At 37.3% G+C, this 19,476-nt stretch overlaps 1 protein-coding gene and 2 long non-coding RNA genes across 3 annotated transcripts; all 3 read left to right on the forward strand.

Annotated features, from left to right (window-relative positions):
* The first annotated feature begins 3,244 nt into the window (after window positions 1–3,244).
* Window positions 3,245–5,827, forward strand: LOC141620395 (uncharacterized). Its single transcript, XR_012531958.1, has 3 exons — window positions 3,245–3,509; window positions 3,607–3,716; window positions 5,485–5,827. It is a non-coding gene; the product is annotated as an uncharacterized LOC141620395 (long non-coding RNA).
* A 3,721-nt stretch (window positions 5,828–9,548) lies between these two features.
* On the forward strand, window positions 9,549–15,811 carry LOC141616135 (uncharacterized). Its single transcript, XR_012530509.1, has 3 exons — window positions 9,549–10,971; window positions 13,357–13,476; window positions 13,762–15,811. It is a non-coding gene; the product is annotated as an uncharacterized LOC141616135 (long non-coding RNA).
* Window positions 15,812–16,479: 668 nt separating this feature from the next.
* On the forward strand, window positions 16,480–18,750 carry LOC141616162 (uncharacterized). The gene is made up of 4 exons (XM_074433843.1): window positions 16,480–16,629; window positions 17,127–17,259; window positions 17,345–17,750; window positions 18,170–18,750. Exons 1-4 carry the CDS (start codon window positions 16,535–16,537, stop codon window positions 18,511–18,513), a joined length of 978 nt encoding a protein of 325 aa, XP_074289944.1. The 5' UTR covers window positions 16,480–16,534; the 3' UTR covers window positions 18,514–18,750.
* Window positions 18,751–19,476: the final 726 nt, after the last annotated feature.

Raw genomic sequence — 19,476 nt, forward strand, 5'->3', positions numbered from 1 at the left:
CGTTGTTTATTCGTCTTTTTAATTCCTCTTCTCTCACCTTGGTAACTACCTTTCAATTCTTTCTCCCGATTCATCTTAGGTTCGTTTTCTTCTTATAATAAAGTCCATGTGGACACCTTCCTTTTATCCCGCAGGATAGTTCGCCCTTGTTCAAAGAGAACCCGATTTTGAGAGAATGTAACTTTGGAGGGCGTGAATGAGTTGAGAAATTGATTGGTTAAGGTTTGAGTGGTATAGGAGAATATAACTTGGGATCCTTTGGTTAGACTTGTTAGTTGTACATGATATGAGAGACTAGTGAGTTTAGGAACACCTTTGGATTTATGTCTATTGAGAGCTTGTTTGTTATAGATGATTGAGCATGAGGTACTACCTTAGCACATAAGATGGTATGAACCTGAGCTACTTCATTTGAGAGTCTCGATGTTTCTTAGGAAGAATTAAAGGAATGATAGTCAGCCCTAATCCTGGTAGGCCTTGAAAGGAATACAATAGGACATTGGCGTTGCTTAAAGGTTTGGTATCGTACTTTGGAATTAGTTAGTTTGTTAAACCTTTTGAGTTGACCAAATTTAGTATAGAGTAGCCCTTGTTGACCTTTTTGATCATATCTGAATTTGGGAATTTTGGTGGAAAGTTGTTTGATGTAGTTCGTGAGTTCAAGGATGTGATTTCAATTTATGGTATCGGAGACTAGAAGTATTAAGTGGTGAGATGATGGAGTAGGCAAGCTATGGTACTTGGGGATGACATAGTAAGTGAAGTTCAATGACGAGAATTGTAAAGGAGATACTTTGGGACATGGGTGGTAACAAATGAATTTGTGTGGTGAATTGATTTTGGCTCTTGAAACCAATTGAGTTGAGAAATACCTACCATTGTGGAGTCCTTGTTAGTCTTATAATTTGGTAGACTTTTGGGGCTTTGTTGAGCACCTTAGTGGTGTAACCTTATCATATCAATCTTAAGCTTTGATGAGTGTTTGGTAAGCGGTAACCCTTTCATTGTGCCGCTTTTATTCTCCTTTCCTTTTCTTTAACGTTCGTTGAACCTTGTTTTTATGCCAAATCCTACGAATCTTCTTCTTGCCCGAGATATCTTCTTAACTCGAATACCTCTTATTTGGGTCAACTGTTATCTTTACGGACCAACTCCTTAGTTTCCTAACTTGTCAGATTCATGCACCCTCCGGAAATGTTTCACCGTTTCTCTATTTCTTTATCACTTCATATCTCCTTAGTATAGTTGGTACCTTATTGACCATGTTTACAGAGTTAGTGAGGTGTGACTTGAGAATATAGGTTTGACTAAGTAGTCGAGTTTGTGATTGGCTTCCATAATCACTTTGGAGATGAGGGTTTGATAATGTATATGTTACCGTGCGAGAAATGTTAAATGTAGGATTATTAGTTGATTTTAGTGGGTGATATTGATTACTACTTGAAGTATGTTATGAGAGTGAGAGTAAGCTACATTTTTGGGAAGTTTTAGCACTTGTTTTGGTAACTAGAAAGGGTAATGGTATGGTTGACATCAATTGTTAGGCTAAGGAACATAATTTCAATTTATGGTTTTAGGAACTCTGAGGTGATAAAATGTTGTTACAATTATGACCTTGTTCCTTGAGAAATTGAGGGTAAGCAAGTTTAGGATATCAAATTTGAAAGAATACTCCTTGGGGATGTTGATGACCAGAATGGATTGGTGATGTAATTTGGTATTAATTGGCTCTTGTGAGTTCTGGAGTTGAGAGAGACTTAGTCTTGAGAAGAATTTGTTAATCCTATAGTTTTATAGACCTTGAGGTCGCATTGAGTACTTAAGATGATGGACGGTGTTGTAGCTGAGTGTAGTTCCACTTTTGGCAATCCTTAATAAATAAAAGGATAGAGGAACGTGGGATCCTATTAATTTTTCGGAGTTTGGGGTTGGTATGTCACTACCTTGTTTTGAAATGAAAACCTTGTAGAATTTGAGAAACCCATAGGTGACACTAGTTGGATACGAATATAACTTTGTTGGAAGCCTTGACCTTAGGCTTGTGAAAGTTGTTTTAGAATGTTATTGTAAATTTGGACTTTATATCTAATCCTTTGAGGAATCTTTCTATTGGAATTGGAATATTGTTGGGAAATAGGATTGTGAACCTTTCTCGATATACCGATCTTCCTAATTCCGATCTCTGACAATTGTATTCTTACTATTCTGGCTTGTTCCGTTGTGTTCGCCTTTATGGAACTCATTTGACCTCCTGAGTAAAGCGTCTTGTTCGTTGACATCTTTATTGACTTCATCCAAAAATTCCACCTTTAAAAGTTCAATTCCTTCTTGTCTGTTGGGTGTGAGTTCCTTATCGCGACTTGCACTTTCTCGTTCGAGTTGTTTTCCATCTTGCATAGATTCTATATAGTTTGAGTAAACTTTTGGCTCATTTTTCCTTAATTTGGAGTTAAATCTACAAATTGACCTCTTTCAATAACATTTGAAAATTATTTCTCACTCTCTTTCCACCCTAGTGTTCAATTGGATACCTAAGCTATTTCTCGTTTTGTGTAATGATTCCTTTTCTTACTCTTTTTCCGAGTTACTAAGCCTTGTATAATCATAATTAGCAAAGATAGTATTCTTACTATAGAATTTTAAACTAATAATTTGAAAATGCTTGTATGATTTTCAATGGTTTTAACATTAGTGAATGTTGAATCTCGTTGTTGGTGACGTCCCAATAATGGGTTTTCTCATTTATTGGTGTAGAAATATCTTGATATGAATATGGATGTTCTTGTCTGATCAACAAGAGTATCACCGTTTCATTGAAAAGATACCTATATTTTCTTATAATTATATTTCTCCTTCTTAGTTTCGAGGACGAAACTTTTTAAAAGGAGGGGTGATTGTAACGCCCCGTAAATTTCGGACCGTTAATATATTTCGAAAATAATTAATTAATCAAGTAAAATTTGACAATAATGTATTTAAAGTAAAAATAATTCAAAGAAATATAATTTTATTATATTTTGAAGAAAAGTATTTATTTTGATAGTTTTGAAATGTTTAAAAATAGTTTAAACCGTGTAAAATCTTTTATTTCGAAATAAGGGCGTATCGGGGGGAAAATGACAATTCGTTTGAACGTTGGGTAAACGAAATTGGAAATGGGTCGTATGAATACTCAATTTTATTGTAATCTCGTGTTTAAGAACTTTGGTCTTGACGGAATTCGCATTTGACTTACGGATTTAATTATTATCGAAACGAGTCAAAACCGACTCGAAAAATCCCGACTCAAACCCGAATCCCGTCCTTTCTTTTCCTCTTACGCGGCATCCCCTCCCCCCTTTACCTTTCTTTTCTGATTTTTGTTCTTAGTATCATCATCATCAACATCAAAGACCAAAAAACACCATTTATATAAAATCAAGCCAAAAATCGACATAACTCACTCGTTTCTTGTCCGTTTTTCGCATAATTTACCATTCCGGAATCCTCTCGTCGCGATCTACAACTTGGTACAATTTAATTTCAGTTTTCATTAAGTTTTTTTAAGACCAAATTTCGGAATTTTCGGTTTATATGCTTATTATTGTGTTTTAATTGTTTATTTAGGTGAAGGATTGGAAGACGAGTTCGGGGACTCGTATATTGTAGAGGATAGCAGCTAGTTGTTGTTAGGGTTTCGGTTTTGAGGTGTTAATTGCTCCTTTTTCTAGCTTAAGGTAACATATTTCGAGTTACTCGACGAAAGATCGTCACATGTTTTTGATTTTTGTATGTTTGGTGATTTTTGTTGGTGTAGAAATTTTCACATGTTTAGTATAGTTGCATGCATGTCAATGGGTAGCTTAAATTATGCCTTTTGTTAGTTTAAATTATCAAAGTTGTATTAGGGGACGATTAATTAATTTTCAGACGGTCTCATAATGTATAAAAATGAAAAAAAGAGGAGAAATGGTGCGGCAGCGGGCCCGGCAGCAGCCGACAGGCCGTGGCAGGCCGTGGCAGGCCCGTGGTAGGCCCACGGCTAGCCCATGGTTGGCCCGGGTCGGTCCGTGCTTGTTTCGCGGGTTTTCGTGTAATCTTGGTCTTTTCGGGTTAATTAATATTAGAATAGTATAAGTAACAAAAGGGTAGTAATTTGGATTGAAGCATACTAGTAACAAAAATTATGTTAACGGAAAAATTATGCTTATATTAATAGTTATCACATGTTAGGATAGTTTACAAAATGAAATCGTAATTAATAGGCTCAAAATGAATTTTATAGCTATAATTGTAATGTTTTGTTGATTGTGCCGAAAACTGAGCCTTAGTCCCTTTGACTGATGCGATGTCAGTTAATTGAGTGATTGGTCAGCCGCAATTTGACCCGCACTCCGCGCAGGTGGGGTTGCGGGTAAAAATTCGGTTGAATGATTTAGATAATCGGCCTTTTTCTTGTTTTAGGCCATTTATCAAGCTTTTGTTCACATGTATAGCTTATTGAATTTAATAGTGACTTGTATTGTAGAAATGGCCCTAGTTTCCCCTGAAGCCTTTAATATGGTTACTATTGTTAGAATTAGAAATTAGTATTGAATACTTATTGAGGATTCTGTTGGGATTGTATGCTGTAAATAGACATTATAAGCCTTTCACATGATAGAATGCTAGAATTTATATTGATAAGTAGGACTTTTTGCCCTCTTAAGGTTAAGTGGGCGTCTTACTTGACTTGTGTGGTGAGTCATGTGTGGTGTGGGCTAAAATATTCAAGCTGGGACTAGCTGGGACTAGGTCCTAGGTGAGTATTTCGGCCTTCATCATAGATAGGTCATTATAGTCTTTGGAGTATATGTTCGCTTGATAGCCTTTGTGTTCCTGACTAGTGGATGTTTATCCAAGTTGGGGCATGACCTCAGGTACTTATTTTGATAGTATGGGGTCAGCTTAAGTACTAGCCAACCCTTCGGTGGTGTCCTTAGGGTACTCACTTCACTTTGTTTTAAAAAAAGTTGTGGGTCTTGGGTGCGGTGGTGTGTATCCGCATGTCTAGGTCTGCGCAGATTTTAGGCTAGGGTTGTGTTGTCTCTTGGCCATGTTTTCTTAATAGTAACCGCTGAGCCAAGATACCGGTTCGATTACCTTCCCTACCTCGTGGTATAGACTTGAGTTACAAAGTGACTATTGACCGTACTAAGAACTTATGCCTGTCTTTGATATATTGCCCTTTCTTGTATGGTGATTTTATGAACTGTAATAGGTGAGATGTAAGCCGGTTAAAGTTGATAAAGTTTGGATTACTACTTGTTATATGATTCACATGATAGTTTAGTTTGGTCAGTTTAGGGGTCATTTGCTAGAATACATGATAAGTAAATGGTTTATCAAATTGTTCACATGTTACATTACATGTTACATTAATTTTGACGATTCGTGGCTGGGAGGACTCGAAGTTACTCCCCACTGAATTGTGGCTTTCGTGTTTGTATAAAATGCGATTGGCAGGTTGTTGATGCTTTGTTGGGGGTCACAGACGAGCTAGTGAGCAAGGAACCTTGGACCTAGTTGGCTTTCTTTTGTAGAAACCTTTTACACTTTTGGTTTGTATATAATTTGAAGGGACATATGTCTCCCTTTTCTATTTTGGTTTGTATCCTTATATTTCCGCGTCTTTAGTTATGTATGTAAAGTAGTTTATCAGTTGTTGCAGGGTTTTTGACACTCTTCTTGAGTTGGAATTGGTTGTGAATGGTTTAGTTAGAAAATTTTTGAAATTGCAGGTTTTTTGGACTAGTTGAACCATTTACAAACATATCCTACCAGTTTTTCTGTAGAAATTACGTATTTAAGTAATTAGATAACGCTAAATATCAAGGGTGTCACAAAAATGACTCCCATTACATGTGGGCATGGGAGTCCAGTTAAATCCCAATGATAGCAGTCACATGTCCTCTCTTTCAGATTCAGTGACCAACTTCTTCCATGTAAATCTACTTCAAACTTTACATCAGAGATTGTTGACACTTTTGCATACCTTGACTCATCCCCAGCCCACTTTAAATATTTTGTAGCATATGGCATCAAAATATCATCATATTTAAACACCCCATCCCTCTTCTCACGGTGTCTTTTCATGACATAACGTCTCATCCACTCCATTTGTGTTAAAATAGGCTTGTCTCTTGCATCCTTTAAAACAGCATTAAAAGTCTCGCTCACAAAGGTTGTTCAAGAGCATGTTTGACTTACTTTGGGTGGCAAATGCATGTCTTGATCTCAATGCTTTGCTGGGATTGCATCCAAGTAAGCCCATGCTTCAGTTGACAAAGACTTAATTTCTTCCACTTGTGAGGTGAATTTAGCCAATTAACAGACGATGTTTTGTCATGATTAAAAATAGTAGCTTGTTAGGAATAAAGTGATTGAATAAATGTACATAACAGAAGTAGTTTCACCTTTGTTGTAGCTCTAGAAGCCTTCCAAAAAATTTCCTTGAACAATTGCCCTCCAAAGCTGAGCTAGAAATTTGCCCATATATGTCTCACACAATACCTAATTTATGACTTAGGCACACCATACTTCAGGGCATCAATAAGACATACGTAATCCTCTTGAAAAATAACTGGAGGTCTCTCAATATTGTCACAAACAACAAATGCTGAAGACCCTTGATTGTATTTCTTTAATACTACTGCATAATCCCATATCCTAGCATATTGATCTCTACCATTTCCATAGATAACCAACTTAGCCCTAGATCTAGCAAGTCAACATTTAGAATATGTGACATGTACATTTAACTCTTTAAAAACATGTTCTTGGAAGTGCTTCCACTTCCAGTCAACGTTTGTCCTCCAAAACTCCAAATATCTATTTGCCAAATACTCTGATGATACCTTTCTATTGTATTTTGACATTGGACAATTATGCTTAAGGTTTAAAGTCTTAATTTGAAAGGTATCTTCATCATCTAACTTCACTCCATACACCCTAAAGGCACACTCATTCTTCACCCCACATTTGTATTTAGGAAATGTAGATCTCTTACTATTCTAAGGGCATTTGCATCTAAATCTGCAATATGCATTCACCCTACCAGCTTCATTATGACTATAGTAAAAGTCTTACCCATTCTCAACACTATGCCTAATCAAATCTGTGGATCCTAAACAGTTGCACATTTGCCAATTTCAAACCTTGACTTAAAACAACAGGTTTTTTAAATTCTAAACCATGATTAAAAGTTGGATAAAGGTCTACCTCATCATCCGAACCTTGTGAGCTTCTTAAGTCATCTGACTCATACTTATTTTCTGCATCCACATTCTCTTATAGCTCATTTATTCCCCAAATATGTTGTGGAACTGATTGACTTGCTTCTGCTTTTTGTTGATGGTTAAAGGTATTCAAACCTAGGCTATGCTCAACAGATCCCAAAATGGAGTTCCTTTTATTGTCTGAACAATTCTTCAACAACATTGTTATCCTCATCACCAACTTGCCATTCTATATCACTTATACCAAAGTTACTATCTTCTGATTCACTATACTCAAACTCTTCTTCATCATTTAACTCTTCACTCACTATATTTTTCTAACCCTCACCTCTTATGAACCTTGTGGACAATGCTTTTTTTCCTGATTTCTTCTTCCCTTCCTGAGATGCCCTCTTCTTGTTCCTGCACTTGGTCCCAACAATTGCTTTAGTATAAGCCTTTTTATTCCCCTTCTTCTTTTCCTGACTTAGTTGCTCATTTTTTTCACAGATCTATAACCTACCGAATAGGTTACCACAACCACTCTCACCAAAGTGTAAATGTCTTTTAATAGGTAACTTTTCTCGAAATACAACAAAATTTGAAGGTTGTGCTTTAATTTCAGTAACAGAAGAGACTGCTGTTTTTCTAGGGCTTCTTCTAAGAATAAGAACATCTGGGTTTGGGGAAGGGGCAACCTTGTTTGGAGCTGTGATATTGAGCTTTTCTGTGGTTTTTTGTAAAGGGGCTAGGAAAGGCCTTTATTTGAGAACTTATAGGTACCATATTTAACAATTTGGTGTTGGAGGTGTTAAATTTTGTGGAAGAATTGCATAAAGTGATAGTGATGGATGAATTAAATACAGGCACACCATTGAATGTTTATCCTTTGACTTCAATAGGTTAACAACATCATAATCACTAAAAACCATCCTTTTACCATAAGTGAGATTAAACCCAAGAGATCTATACCACATCTCAACATCATCACCCATTAAATTACGACTTACATTTCTCAAAAACTCCAAATTTATCTTGTTAATCGACACCGCATATTGCAAATTTAAATCCCCGCCAACATACTCAGTTTTACCATTTTTAACCTCAAATTTACCATTATAATATATTCTTAGGTTAACACAATGTGAATCAGGATGCATTCCTACAATTAACAATATTGTAATTAACTATATGCCATCAACATTGAAATATTATTAACAAATTAAATACAGAAATTAGGGTTTAAAAAAATTGACTGAACAAAAAATTAACATAAACTTACTGGAGAGATGATGCGTGTATCATAAGATTGAAGATGATGTTAATGCAACCACACGATTTTGGAGTACAATTTTGGATTTTTGCAAGTCATTGAAAGTGAAAAAGTAAGAGTACGGTGAAAAGAAGAGGAATAAATGGTATAGATTAGAAGAGGATAAGGCATATAAAGAAAGGGTTAAACTGTCCTAAAAAATCTTCTCTCTCCGGAAAATAAAAAAAGTGTTGATATTAAAATAAAACAGTCATATTAGGTGGTAAGTTTGTAAAAACGTTTTATTAAGGGGTAATTTCAAAGATGTGCAACATATTAGGGGGTTATTATCAATTCGTCCTAACATTAATGAACAAACAATTGAGAATTCGTCTAGATTCAAGAGCTCTGAATTATTTGCTTGTTAAATTGTTGTTTCAGTGGACTTGAACTAGCTCAAGCTAGAAATAACATGCTTGAACTGAAATCAATCGCTAATTTAATCAACACTAATATAGAAGATGAACATTCAAGAAACAATTAAAAGATGACAAGAAAAAAGACTCGCTAACAGTTCGTACCCCGACTTGAATGACCCGACAACTTTGACGTTCAAAATTCGGCCCGATGTGTTTTCGGCCCCGAAATGTATACAATTAGAAATCATGACACCCTTTCTTGCCACTCCGGACACTCAGAGTCAACATATCGCCTCTTCCTTGCCCTCTCTCCCTTGTCCTAAATTTTTTGCTTTCTCACTTTAAGGAGGTCCGACGTTTGTGCAATCTTGTCCCTACAGATTGATCCTTGCAATGTGAAAGCCTTATTTAGGCGAGGCTCCGCCTTAAAGAAATTAATCTCTTTGAAGAGGGCCTTGATGATTTTAAGTATGCAGTGCATCTAGAACCAAAAAACAAGGATGTAGCTCGTGAGTTTACCTGCGTTTCTGAATGCTTGCTTCAGAATTGCAATGGAAAACGAGTCATTCACCACTTTGACCCTCTAGGGAGTAGGGAGAGCCAAGAACGGTAAGAAACATCTTCTTTATGATGATATGAACAACAAGTCAGTGCAACCTCCTGTAGTAGTTTGGAAAGTTTAGACAGTGCGACTAGCTACGTTGTGACCTATTTGTTAGTACCGCAAGTCCGGACATGTTTTTGGACACCAGCTCCGTTTTTGCGTCTCCCACTCCCTCGCCACTTCAATGTGATAATATCCCTTCTCCGCCTTGTGCCCGGATACTACGAAATGCAGCTTCTCTAGCAAAAGACAAGTCCACAAAAAATTGTAGCGATCTGTGTCACAAAGCTTATGAAAGCTTGAAACTTGGGAGGAACCTACAATTTTTCCATCTGAAATCCGGGGTTTACATGAAGTTTCGATCCGTCTTCAACTTTGTCGGAACCCTCCATGAAGATCCTTTGACGGTAGTGGACTTTGATCCAGCTAGTTATCCTACTAAGTTCAATGAAGATGAGGCTATTTATCCTGAAGTTAAGAAGCCTCGTTTGTTACCCGAGAAGGTTTCAAATCACTTTTACGAGGTCACCAAAGTTTATTTGTCTGAAGGCGCCATTTTGAACCAATCTCTGAAGGTCGGTTCCAACCCTTTGACATGTCCAAGTTAGTTTGTATTTCCAACAGCTATGAAAACGCATTCAAGAGCAGTATGTAGTAGATTGGTGGGATTTCTACCAGCCATCATTGTTCGACTCGGGTTCGAGCTAAGGTAATAAATAAACCTATGTTGATGACCGGACGTTCAGCTACTTTTTGCAGGTTCACGGGAGCCCAAGCACATGGCGCTTGTTTAAAGAGAAAAGACGATTACTCGTTCCAACTTGACCTCCTTCCCCCGTTTAAAAAGCGTCGTCTTTGTGTTAATAATTAATATGAACTCTGTCTGTAGTATTGAAGCAAACCGAACTGGGTCAACCCAGTGTAATCGAGAAGGTCTACCCTCCACAATCCACAATTTCACACTTATAACCCAACTTCACCCCATCCATCCTTCCTTCAATAACACTTCCTAAAAACTTACCTTAATTAATAGAGTATACACACATACACGATACACACACTCAAACATTAACTAATTATAATGTCACCAATAACAACTCCTCTTCAAATTCCCCCAAATTCCAAATTACAACAACACACCCGTATTCATCTCAGTAGCTCTTACTTTACCCTCTTTCAATGTCACCGGAAACCATGGATGAGCCGAATAAGTAATAACTCCGACCCGCTACTTCAAGCCGGAGCATTCATTGACCCGACCCCAACACCTACATCTAATGGTGACGGAACCAAAAAGCTGAAAACTGATGCGCCGTGTAAACAACACCACATCAGAAATCCGATTCATCTTCATCAGCCGGTCCGGTTGATGTTAATAACCCGGATAACCGACCCGATTGGTTGTTTAGGGAAACTTTTTGAGGACTTCTGGTGCTTCTGCTGGCTGGCTCTAAAGATAAGGTTTTGATTTTTTTGTATTTGTGTTTATTTTAGAGGCTATTATGTTTTGATGCTTATTTTGTAGTTTAAAATTAGTCATTCGATGCAATTCTCGACACGGGTTTTGACTTATTTGAATGAGTGTCTCTAAGTTATTAACACGGGGCAAGACTCTGTACACCCGACTCACTTATCTTGAAATTTAGGGAAGATGTTTAGACACGGAGTTATTGTTCTCGTCAATTGTTTACCTTTTTTTTGTAATGTTTGTGGTGGGGGTTTTTTAATCAAAGGACAATAAATTATTGAGACGGAGAGAGTAATACTTCCTGGTTGTTTTTGTAGTATCTAGAGTAAATAGATAATAAATTGAAGTATTAGTGAATCGGAATCCTTCATTCTTGATTGTGGAGCCATGTATACCATTGCTGGTGGCAGTGTCAAAATGAGTTAGATTGTTAACACCGACTTATTTTATTCCAACGTGTGGGTGTACGATTTAGCAACAATGCATTGTTCCAAAGTCCAAATGCTCTTCTCCTTGCCAAAGTTGTCAAATATGGCTTGATACACCAACTTATTGTCAGGATGAGTTAGATTGTCAACGCCAACTCATAGTCACGTTAAGATTCCTTTGTGTCACATGGTTGTACAATTTGGATGTTTTGTTGTGTTTCAATCCATCGAGCTCTACAACAATCCACAAGGGATGTCGAACATCGCTTGAGGCACCAATTTATTGCTTGAAATTCAATCAATCCGGTATCACCACATCTAATGTGGAGCCATAGGATGTATTTTGTCAATTTTCAATTGATTTTGGTGGAACTTGTTCCCCATAAAGCTGCCTTAAGCGTATATTATAATCGTCAAATTTGTTCATATAATACCGTCTTGGACAATTGAGTTGGTGCTTTCAGCCCTATCTCATAGATACCAAGGGGTTGGTTTTGTGTCACATGTGTGCCGGTCTGACCCCCTAGAGGCGTTTTCATCTGTTATTCTCCTGACATGGGACAACGAAGTCTTTGACACACTACTTCATTGCTCTATATTAGATTATTTGTCGTCACCACACAAAATGTGGATCCTTGAGAATTACAATCGATTTTGACGCTGTTAGTGTCCATCTTAATGGAAGCCAATGAGAGTCATTTATTGTACAACATGCCTTCGATTTTGACATGTTTCCTGAGAGATGCTTATTTATGTAACTCTCTCCTAAACTTTAGCATTATTGAATGCATATGCATGCGATCTATGCTTTTTATGTAATTTTCAATGCTGTGGCGTCAAACTAAATGGAAGGATAGAATTTTGATGTGTTGAGCTGTTTATAGTATTAGCTGTCCTTGCCAAGCTTATCAAGTTCCGTACATGCTTCTAGTTATTGGTTAGCATTTAACAACTTTTAGCCTGTTCGTGTTGGCAGATGCTGAACTTGCTGTTCCTATTGCATTATGGAAACTTAAAGCTATTAATAAAAGAAAGAGAGATAGCTAGCCCACTCTCTGAAATTCGTTACCTATAAAATTTATCATGTGGAGCCATGGTTGTGTTCCTGCATATGTGTTTTTGGGCATTTTGTTGTTTCCAGAAGCAAATAGCAAAAAGCACACCCCTTAGTGATGTGTATTATAAGAGGGTTGGTAACTTCCTGCGTTGTCAACTTTGTGCATTTATTCAATGCTCGGAAAAGAGGGGAACCAGGTGGTTCAGCAAACTTCTCGAGAGAAACATTTTGCTTCTTTTTTTGTCACAGAGGAAAAGGAATGAGATTTTACATTCTAGGGTAATCTTGAAACAAGATGCATACATTGAAGAAATGCACTTGGTTTATGGAGTTCTGATTGCTTGGCAAAGAGTGAAATTTAGTTGAGGGGTTTTGGCTTTCTGTTGTATGTCAATGCTAAAAGATTTTCCTGCTGTTAGTAGTTGACGCCTGTATGGCTAGTGGATATACTCTATTGTTTCAAAAGCTCCTTAGTCTTGTAGGTTAAGGGAGTCTTATGAGAAAACCTTTCCATGTGTTCCTTTATTTATGTTAGTTTTTATATGACCCATACCGACAACTGGGTTAGTAATTGTACTCCGTGTAAACCATCCTCCGACTGCTACTTCAGATTATAAAGCATTTTGCTTTATTTCATCATACTATTATAGATCCAAAGAGTCGTGAGTGTTTGACTCCATTATGGAAAGCTTGTAGGGGAGAAGGAAACAGAAATTTGACGGTGATTTAAGTAAAAGAAGTGAATTATCCTTTGCTGCTACATTTCTTCTTAGTAGAATGCATCATCATGTTCATGAAATTTACATCTTTTGTGTTTATGGTCTTTTTAGCATCGGTTTCTGTTTTTCTTTCTCAAGTTTTCTAATGGGTAGTGCTGCTTTCACCCTTGACAGTATCTCATAGATCCAGCCTCAAACCGTCGATTCCGATCAAAGAAGGAGATCTTCCAATACCTTGAAACTGGAACCACTCCAAAGCAGAAAAGAAAAAAATATTCTGATGCTGAGAACACGGTGAGCAGTTTATCCCCAGTTTATTAGAAACGTGAATCATTTGAGATACATCTAGGTTTCCACAAATCCTCAAATGAGATCATTCTATGTTATTGTTATCACAAGTTCCCACATTCTTATGTAAAAACAAGTCATAGATGCTGTTATCACGAGTTCCTACATTCTTATGGAAAAATGAGTTCCCACATTTATATTGTAAGATTGTAAATGGCGTCAGCGAAAAGTGAGAGCGAAAAGTTTCCATGAAAATTGCCTCTGAGATATATTTTTCGGATGTCTATGCAGTTAAGTTGGTAAATTGGAGGGGAGACTATGACAACAAGGTTTGCCGCAAGCTGTGGCGTATATTTGGCGAGGGATATCTTTGGCCTTGGGAATAGACATCATAACCAAGAACGGAAATACTGAATATCCCCTCACTCGAACCGCTATCCTAAAACGAAGGTTGGAATTTGTCAGATTGCTCACTCCAGTTAATTTATCATTATTCAAAACTGGTCAGTTTCAGAATGGTAAAGAATTCAATTCTGAGCAGCTTCGAGGCAAGAACTTGATCCTGTACCTTGATTTGGACTTATCTATATCTAATCCCCAGCGCTTGGTTAGACGGTTTCAAGGCAAGAACGGTTTCTGTCAAATAATGGTAAGACGAATCACTTGGTACGGTTTAAAAAAAAGGTTATTATGGTGAAGTTGAGGATGTTGATTTTGATTCTCTCTGTGGAAAATACCTCCTCATCTGCTGTTTCTCAGTACCTATGTTTAGTGATGAGCGTGTCGCTGATGAATGTCGTGCCATAATAGATATGTACGACCATTTATCTCAAGATGGTCGTCCTTTAGAGATAATTGTGGTAGTTAAGATGAGAAGCGATGCTGCTACTTATGATCAAAAGGCAGCTTTTGATCACTTTTATTCTGCATTCTCCTGCCTTGCTATACCCTTTTCTGATGTTGATACGCGTGATTATATAACCTCCTGTTTCATGAACCGGGCCATTTTGGTCGATCCCAAGGGACTTGTTTTGGAGAAAGAGTATACCCTTGAAAATTTTCTCAACCTTGGTTCTGAGTGGTCGCCTCCCTTTCTCAACACCACTTTGAATGAGATTTTTGACCAAGATCACTCATTGAGATCCAGGTTGGATCCCATGTATGCGTTGGCGTATGGCATTGTTAACAAGGATCAACGGTATCTATCCCTTTATAGGGATATTCTGCTTTGCGATCCCTACCTCATTCTCCGCAGATTTGATGCTGAAACTGATTTAGCGCTTCTACAGTCCTAGATCTAACCTCCAAGTATGTGGGATTGTACCTCTGCTTTGACGGGAGTATCATGGAACGAATTAAGGCCGCCCATGACTATTGCTGCTGAGCAAACAAACAACAGCTTGAGATAGTGCTCGTATACTTGAAGAACCATACTCATACTATTAAGACCTATATCAGACACTGTGGCTTTCAATATCAAATCCTGGTTTCTTTTCGACTATGACAGCAAGGTCTGCCGCAGGCTGTGGCGTATATTTGGTGAGGGATATCTTTGGCCCGGGGAAAAGTTTATCATTATACCACCTAACTGTGAATCTGCTGAGCTGCGCGGAAGAGACGTCATAACCAAGAATGGAATTACTGAATATCCCTTCACTCGAACCGCTATCCTAATACGAAGGTTGGAATTTGTCAGATCGCTCACTCCAGTTCATTTATCATTATTCAGCTTCGAGGCAAGAACTTGATCCTTTACTTTGATTCGCTCTTATCTGACCCCAGCGCTTTTACGACCTCTTGATGAAGCATGACCTGGAAATGAAGGCCATAGGTTGGGAAATTGTGTTTGTTCCCCTGGATGTTGCGGCATACACGGAAAGCAATTGGAACAGACAAATGGTGGAACGGGTTGTTTTTAATTATCCTTTTAGAATGGGTTCAAAGATTGAGAAGATGCCATGGCCTGTTATGTCTCCCCCTGCCGCGTTTGAAGCGTCTGTCGAGGAACAATTGACTTTCCCAGAAGAGGATCAACATAGTCGCCTCGTTGCTGTTGGGAAAGATGACAGTATTGTTTCGAGACAAGTTGAAGCGGAGCTTGAGGCTCATGGGGTTACCGAATTTCCGTTTGATGATGTTTTGGAAAGTGACTTCGCTCTTGAGTTGGCCTTAATGCCTGAGATCGAAGACTACTAGTAATATTGTTGACCCACAGCCACATACGAAACTACCTGACCCAGCTCCGAATTGGTGAAATGTATAGCTGACTCGTTTAGTAAAAGAAATTTTATGCTCTCAAGTTTATCCTTCAACTATTACAATAATAATAAAATATCATCTACCTTATCGGTTCCTAATTGCTCATAGATACTTTAGTTAAATTTATTTTTTTGGGTTAAATTTACTTTGCACTGGATTAGTCCCCATTTTTCTATTGTCTAATTACTCCATATCCGATAATCAAAATAACGCATATTACACAGGCATCTGATCTGTAATTATGTGTTCTATAATTTATTCATGTTGGTCATCTTTTGAGTTAGCAATTTCGTTCCTTGAGAAATCACGGTGTGAAATGAGGTGCCTACTTTATGGAAGATGGGTTGGATTTCGTTTATTGATCATGATCTGACCATTGCAGTTTATCTCAACGCGTCGGAGTCTATTCGTAATGTTGCTAAGGAATGTAAATGTTGATTGCTACTATTTTTTTCACGTGCACGTTGATAGTTTTCATGCAAGATATGGTGTTACTCATACGATAGAAAAATTAGAGTCTAATAGAGAATACCGCTTGTGAGATTGAGCTCCGTATCTATTAGAACAATTATGTGTGCTTTTGAAAATCTTTTACCCATTATGTCCTACAAAAAAAATATAAAATTTCAAGTGAATTAATGTTAAAGACAATTTTTAAATTATACGTTTAAATTAATTTCCGTGTAAAAAAGAGAAAGCAAAGACAGTCTAAAACCAACAGTAAAAATAGAAAAATAAAATATATCCTACTTTTCACTTCCCCCTCTCCACCTCTCACATTTGTAACCCTAAACAATAGTCAGACATGGGGAGTAACAGCAGCCGCAGTAAAAGCATGGGGAGTAACCCTCAAAAAAAAAAAAGCATGGAGAGTAACAGCAGCAGCAGTAAAAGGACGAGGTACTGTATTGTTTATTGCTGGTTAATTGCATTTATTAATAAATTAATTAGCTCCTTAATTATAGTACTTGTATTACGGAGTATTTGATTAATGTATAATTACTCAACTAATTAACCCCTTAATTTTAGATTATACCGTAGATCTTACCTAATTCATTTCCTTATTTCGACCTTATTATAGTAGTATTAATTAATTAATTAATTAATGTATAAACCTGCCCTGATTAGTTGCATTAATTTATTAATTAACAACTCCTTAATTTAATTGGCATTAATTTAATTTATTAAACTCCTCAATTTAGTTGGCATTAGCTTAATTAATTAATTAACTACACCCCCAGGCCCCACCCCATATTTATTTAATAATTTAAATAAATTTTGAGTAATTATGATTAGCTTAATTAAGTACCCTACCACCCATATTTTATTTTTATTTATTTGAATCCGAGAGTATGAATTAGGTTAATTAACAACAGTGTATTTATTTATTTTGTAAGGGAGACGGAAGAGGAGGAGCATGAGAAGAAAAAGAATCCATATGAGATTTTCAAGAAGAAGTTATCGGAATTGTTTCCCGGGTATTATTGGGACGATCAACATTTTTGTATGGTGCCTGACAATCTGAACAAGGTAAATTTAATTTTAATTTTGACATGAATTGGATTATATTATGGTTTATTTTAATCTGCAAAATTAACCCTCTATGTTTTTGCAGAATCTTCCCCGGGCTGATTGTGATCTTTCCTTGGGCTACTATCCTGGAATTTACGAATACATGTACATGATGGAAGAGGTTGAAACTAAGGATCCTCCATCGTCCACGGTTAGGGTTAAGCTGCTTCTCCATGCTCTCTTTGAAATTGGAAAAAAAGTGAGGGGGGTTCATATTGACACCAGGGATTTCAGATTGGATGAGGAGACGGAACAAAAGCTGAAGGAATACGCTCCCAAGATAAATCCAAAAAGAGGCTTTTTGTATCCTGGGAAGATCCCTAAGTTGGCCGAATCCGAAATGTTGCGACATCTGCCCTCTATCCCATTCCTAAACATCCATTCGTACTGGCAGAATGCTATTTCTGCTTATGAGAAGTATGAGATGGGAGGCTTTATTGACTTCATCAGTAAGAGATTTTTTCTCTTTTTTTTTTTTTTTTTTTTTTGGTGCTTTAAAATTTGATTTTGATGTGATTCATTGGTGGCTACAATTGAGGATGCGGTCTTTACTGGTGAAGCAATTCATTGCATTAGTTGTTGGATGTCTTATGTATCAGTATTGGTATCATCGAAATATTTGTAGAATTGAAGGTCTTGTAATTAGGCCTGAGATCGTCTTTAAAAATGTAAAAGAGGTAGTATGTAATCGTATTCGCTGCAAACCAACTTTGAACATGAATAGGGCAGCTAGAATATGGATTGAAAAGAAAGTATACTAGGGGAGTTACTCTCGAAAATGTAACAATTGTGATTTGATATTAATATATATTCTTACCTTTTCCCAAAAAAAAAAAAAAATTGATTCTGAATTGTTTTCCTTCGGCAGTGGACGAGGGTGAGAAGAGGCACTTGTTTGTTGATGATGCTGATCATCATGGCTGGTCCATGATGAGATTCACAAGTTTTGTCCGACTTGCCCATGTTTATCCACCTATCAAGTCATCTGGGGGTCAACTCAGCTTCAGAATTTTCCGATCCAACACCGGCTATTTCCTCAGAGAAATTTTACTTGCTCTGACTAGGAAGATGGAACCTGCTGCCCGGTCAAGATCTCTTGTCATTTACGAAGACCTCCTTGCCGATGTCAGTGCTGATGACGATGCCGCAAGATATGTTACTCTGATCCCATTTGATGCCCTTCTACGTTTTAAGAAAAAGAACAATGATTAGAACCTAAACTCCTTTCGCCTTAATCCCTATATCGAATGTTTCTTTTCTTATCAGTTAGACGACCACCCTTGTGGGCTTTTGGTTTCGTATCACTTTTGTTAATTGGTCTGTTTAGTGCTATAGTAGCTAGCTTTATGCTGAGTTTGTTGTGATTTCAATATTATGGAACCTTTATTGCGTCATTGCTCTCTGTAATGTCCAGGCTTTGTTTTGAAAATAGACTTGTTCTACCTCGAATTCTAATCTCCCAAAAAGGTCCATTGGCGAGAGCGAGGGTAGATCCCTCAATGTAGTTGTAATGTAGGCCAAGTCGGAGCAACACAACAATACCGGCTCGGTTCTTGGTCTAATGGTCATGTTATGTAACTGGTTTTGATTTGCCAGCTTAGAATCACATAACTCCCCTTCCCCCCCGCTTTCATTGTCATGTCATTTAGAGTACAGAGCGCAGCCCGACACCTGATGGTCCCTTGTTCTTAAAATGCCTACTGTTATCATATACAATTTACGTCTTCCCTTCTAGAAATCTACTTCAGCAGTACACCTGCTTTTGGTTTCTGTATTTGTAATGTTGACGTCGTTAATCTATATCTAAATATGTTATGGGTCAATTTTATGGAGTAGCGTGGTATTCGTCGTTGACATTTGTGTGTTTTGGTGCCACGTTTTCAACAATTCGTACCTGTTTAAAAATATTTGCAACCTTTTGAATTCATAACGGGTATGAAACTCATATATTGGCCTTAGATTCGGAAGTTTTTCGATTACATAAAGCTGTTGAAGTATGAATTGATTTGAAGTACTCGGTTATCTATCGTCCCCTATTTGAATCCGAGAGTATTAGTCCACCTGAACGGGCTCTTGAGTACCCTATATATGTATGGATATGTACCTCTTTATGAAAAATGAATCTGTCTTTGGGCTATTTAGATAGGTTATTGGATAGGAAATGGACTAGTATTA

Source organism: Silene latifolia, chromosome 1, assembly GCF_048544455.1.
Source record: "Silene latifolia isolate original U9 population chromosome 1, ASM4854445v1, whole genome shotgun sequence".
NCBI lineage: Eukaryota > Viridiplantae > Streptophyta > Magnoliopsida > Caryophyllales > Caryophyllaceae > Silene > Silene latifolia.